This window comes from Pyxicephalus adspersus, chromosome 2 (assembly GCF_032062135.1).
Source record: "Pyxicephalus adspersus chromosome 2, UCB_Pads_2.0, whole genome shotgun sequence".
Lineage (NCBI taxonomy): Eukaryota > Metazoa > Chordata > Amphibia > Anura > Pyxicephalidae > Pyxicephalus > Pyxicephalus adspersus.
Genome location: NC_092859.1, coordinates 75,954,961 through 75,958,350, shown reverse-complemented (window position 1 = coordinate 75,958,350; position 3,390 = coordinate 75,954,961). Strand labels below are relative to the sequence as shown.

General features: G+C 39.4%; 1 protein-coding gene across 2 annotated transcripts in view; it reads left to right on the top strand.

Moving 5' to 3' along the window:
* Positions 1-332: 332 nt before the first annotated feature.
* The window catches only part of GFRA3 (GDNF family receptor alpha 3), a 23,599-nt gene continuing 20,541 nt past the window's right edge, over positions 333-3,390 (top strand). The window contains exon 1 of one of the 2 annotated variants that reach the window (XM_072401070.1): positions 333-727. In XM_072401070.1, the coding sequence (XP_072257171.1) occupies positions 688-727 (40 nt within the window). In that variant the 5' untranslated portion in view covers positions 333-687. The remainder of the gene's footprint in view (positions 728-3,390) is intronic. The other variant, XM_072401071.1, reaches the window with a different exon arrangement.

Sequence of the window (3,390 nt, the reverse complement as noted above, 5' to 3'; positions counted from 1 at the left end):
ATGACTAAACCAAAGGGATGACGCAAAAGAAGCTGTACACAGCAGTACCATATATAAAATCAGAGTCCTTTGTAAATTAAGCACAGAAAAGCATCAACCTAAATTTGTGTTTATTTGCTCACAGAGAGGACACTAGTTCCATACAGATATACAAAGAACAGCTGTTTGCTATTCAATTTTCTTTACCACTCCCATTATCCACCTTTCCAAAAAAAAGGGAAAGAAAGAAATCAGCAGGGGAAATCCTTTTGTGTGAATGTGTGTGGGATTTTTAAAGCGAGCAGGAGAGCATGGTGTGTGAGAAAGGAGTGAAGGCAGCCAAGTCAGGGATGGGAGGAGCACATAGGGAGTGGAGGAGATCAGACTGGGCAGCCAGCATAGCCTGGGACATCCAACTACAGCCTTCAATCACTGGAGCTGCTTCCAGACACTGACTACAGTGCTGCTTCCCATTCTCATAGATCACAAGAGTACAAAGTATTGCACTGATATCTCTCACACTGGAAGGATAAACTACATTACAGGTCTGGTGGGGTGCTAACATCCTGACACTTACTTTGGATTTTTACAGAAACCTCTCCATATTGGCACCTACCTTGGAATAAATTTATCTACCCTTTGGAGATTATTGATGCTGTACCTGGTCTAAACTGCAAACTATAGAAGACTCACGTGACACTTTCCATCATGCTCCCAGTGGGAATCATCTTGCTCCTTTCCCATGCTGGTAATTCTCTCTAATATCATTATTGTTTTCTATATAGTGTTACACTGGTTTAAACACGCATGTATGTAACAGTCATGACAGGTGGGGATGAACCTGCATAACCTGATCGGCTAGATTAAAGTTATTGTCATGTAATGGGATAAAGAGAACAATGTTAAGTGTTATTTTGAATTGGGATCCCTATTGTTAATGGGTTTCCAGCATCCTGTGGGGTCTGCTAATTCTGCCTGTATATGTGATCCTACAAGTACAACCTAATAAATGTCAACCTGTGGATGTGTAAAGACTTTCTGGAATTAAATGTATGTTTTACTTTATAACAATTACAGGAACTGCTGCAAGGTAAATACATGCTACCAATAACTTCAGTGATTATTAGATTTATGTGCTTATAGTATTATCACCAGGCTCCAGAGGTACATTTCATATCACCATTTACCTTGTTTTCCTTGTGAAAGAGACCTGTCAGTCCTATTGTATCCCCAGGACTAATTGTCAGTGCTCAGAGTATTGATATTGACACTTTACAGGTGGTGAGAAAACCCTCATCCTTCATGTTGTAATGGAAAAACCAGTGAGTAAATATTTTAGTTTTCAATGTTGCTGAAAATTTGGCAAGTCAACCTTGGCTACAATGCAAAAAGTAGTATTAAGCTGGCATAAGAGTCTCCTAGATAAAAAAGAAACAATAGTCTTTGACTTTGATGCCATAGGACACCTGTTACTGCCATTGTCTGTCTTTTCAATCCTTACAGACATATTTTGCTGTGTACAGATATCATGTGGCTGTACAGCCAGCTTCATATTTTTAAAGGTGTATGCCATGAAATGTAAATGCAATTCACCTGGGATACCCATTCTCATCCTATAAATACACTGAGGAATTTGGGACATTGGGGGGAAATTGGGGACATGTCAATAGACAAAAGATGCCTTTGTAGACGCAGTAAAAAGAGCAATGGTGTTTTGCAAAATGCTGTAACCCATAGCAACCAGTTTGTGCTGAGAAGCAAACGCAGTTAAGGATGAATTCTGACTGCTGGAAATAGATGCACTTCATGTTGAACAATTTGCCTTATTAGAAATGCCTGAATTGTTAACATTTCAAAACAGTTTTAGGTATAGAGGTTGTGCAATGTCCAAACTGGAATAACCCAAAGAGTTTAAATCCCTTTGAGTGCACTCATGGTATCCTGTTCAGGCTGTTTGATAGCTATCAATGTACAGCTGAGAGTTTGGGTGAATAAAAGACAAATGTCTGGTAAATCCAGGTATGGAGTAGTATGTGTCTCCCTACCTACCAGGTTGGCTATAGGACACTTGGGCTCCCAGGGCTGTTACATGGGAGAGGATTCCTTGTGAAAGCTCCAAACTGCAACTTGTCCATCTGCCTTGCCCTACCCTTTAAAACACAGGTTCACTTTAAGGGTACCAGTGAACAGCCATAATAAAAGAAAAGCCAACATTGTTACCAGAATGGGTTTAGTGCAAACCCCAGTCAGATTAAAGAAAAATAAAAGGAAAAATCTTACTAAAAATCCTAGCCCCATAGAACATATTGGAGGAGTGGCAGTCATTGTGTAGGGCTCAAATTATTGGCCATTGGTATAAACAAACTGGGGTGTGTGTTTAAAAAACAGTACTGAACCTTGTAATATATAATTGGAAGGTCTTTCAACACCATGGCACCAGGTAAGAAAACAGGGAAGCAGGATTGTCATAACAGGAAAGCAGGCAGCAATTAAAATCCAACAGTGGTGCTAATGTTCATTCACTTTGCTGTAATTACTTTTTTGGTTTCTTTGGCTGTTTTTGTAGCCCATCTTGTCCCTCTGACCACCTCTGACATTTGTTATGAGAGCATAAAGTGAGGGAAAACCTTCCCAAGGGAACACAGGCATCAATAAAAACATGATTCCGGTTATAATTCTCCAAAACAAAATACAATATTTGGACTTTAAATTATCTTTATGGTGTCTTGGAAGCTTTTGTACCCAAGTGTACTTGGCACACACTTGGTAATGATTTCAGCCCTGAGTCAGATCTCCAGTCTGACTCCAGTCTGCCATCCCAATCATGTACAATGGTTGCACCTCCCTGTGACCTGTCATCATAGCATTGGTGTATGTTATGGAAAATGCCAGAGCTTTGGCCTGATATTTGTATATCGAATCCACTTGGTCTTATTACTACAATGAAATATAGCAAAGAGGCTAAATGCAAATCTAACAGGCGTTTGGGTATTTTCCATTATTAGGTTAATAATAAAACAAACATGTTAAATGGCCAAATACACAGATGGTGTTCATGAGTTGGAAGAGTGTACAAGGAAACTTCTGCTTACAAAAACAACTAACAGCAGGAAATAAGCTTTAACATGTTTCCACTACAACGTTTATGGCTTGGCGCCATAGTTAGTATGGAATCAAGGCCTCTTTGCTCCTATAGGTAGTTACCTGGACTAAATGTCTGCAGGTAGATATGTTGTTAACATTTTATGTAATCTTTTTATAATCGGGAACAATTCAATAAGGAAGCTAAACAAGTTTGGGTAGGGTCCTAAAGTCTGTCACATTTTGTGTAGCTACCTCTGAATTGTTGGGTAAGTTCATCCTTACTGTTGTTACAAAGACAGAAAAACATGAACCCTCTCAGTAGGGGCA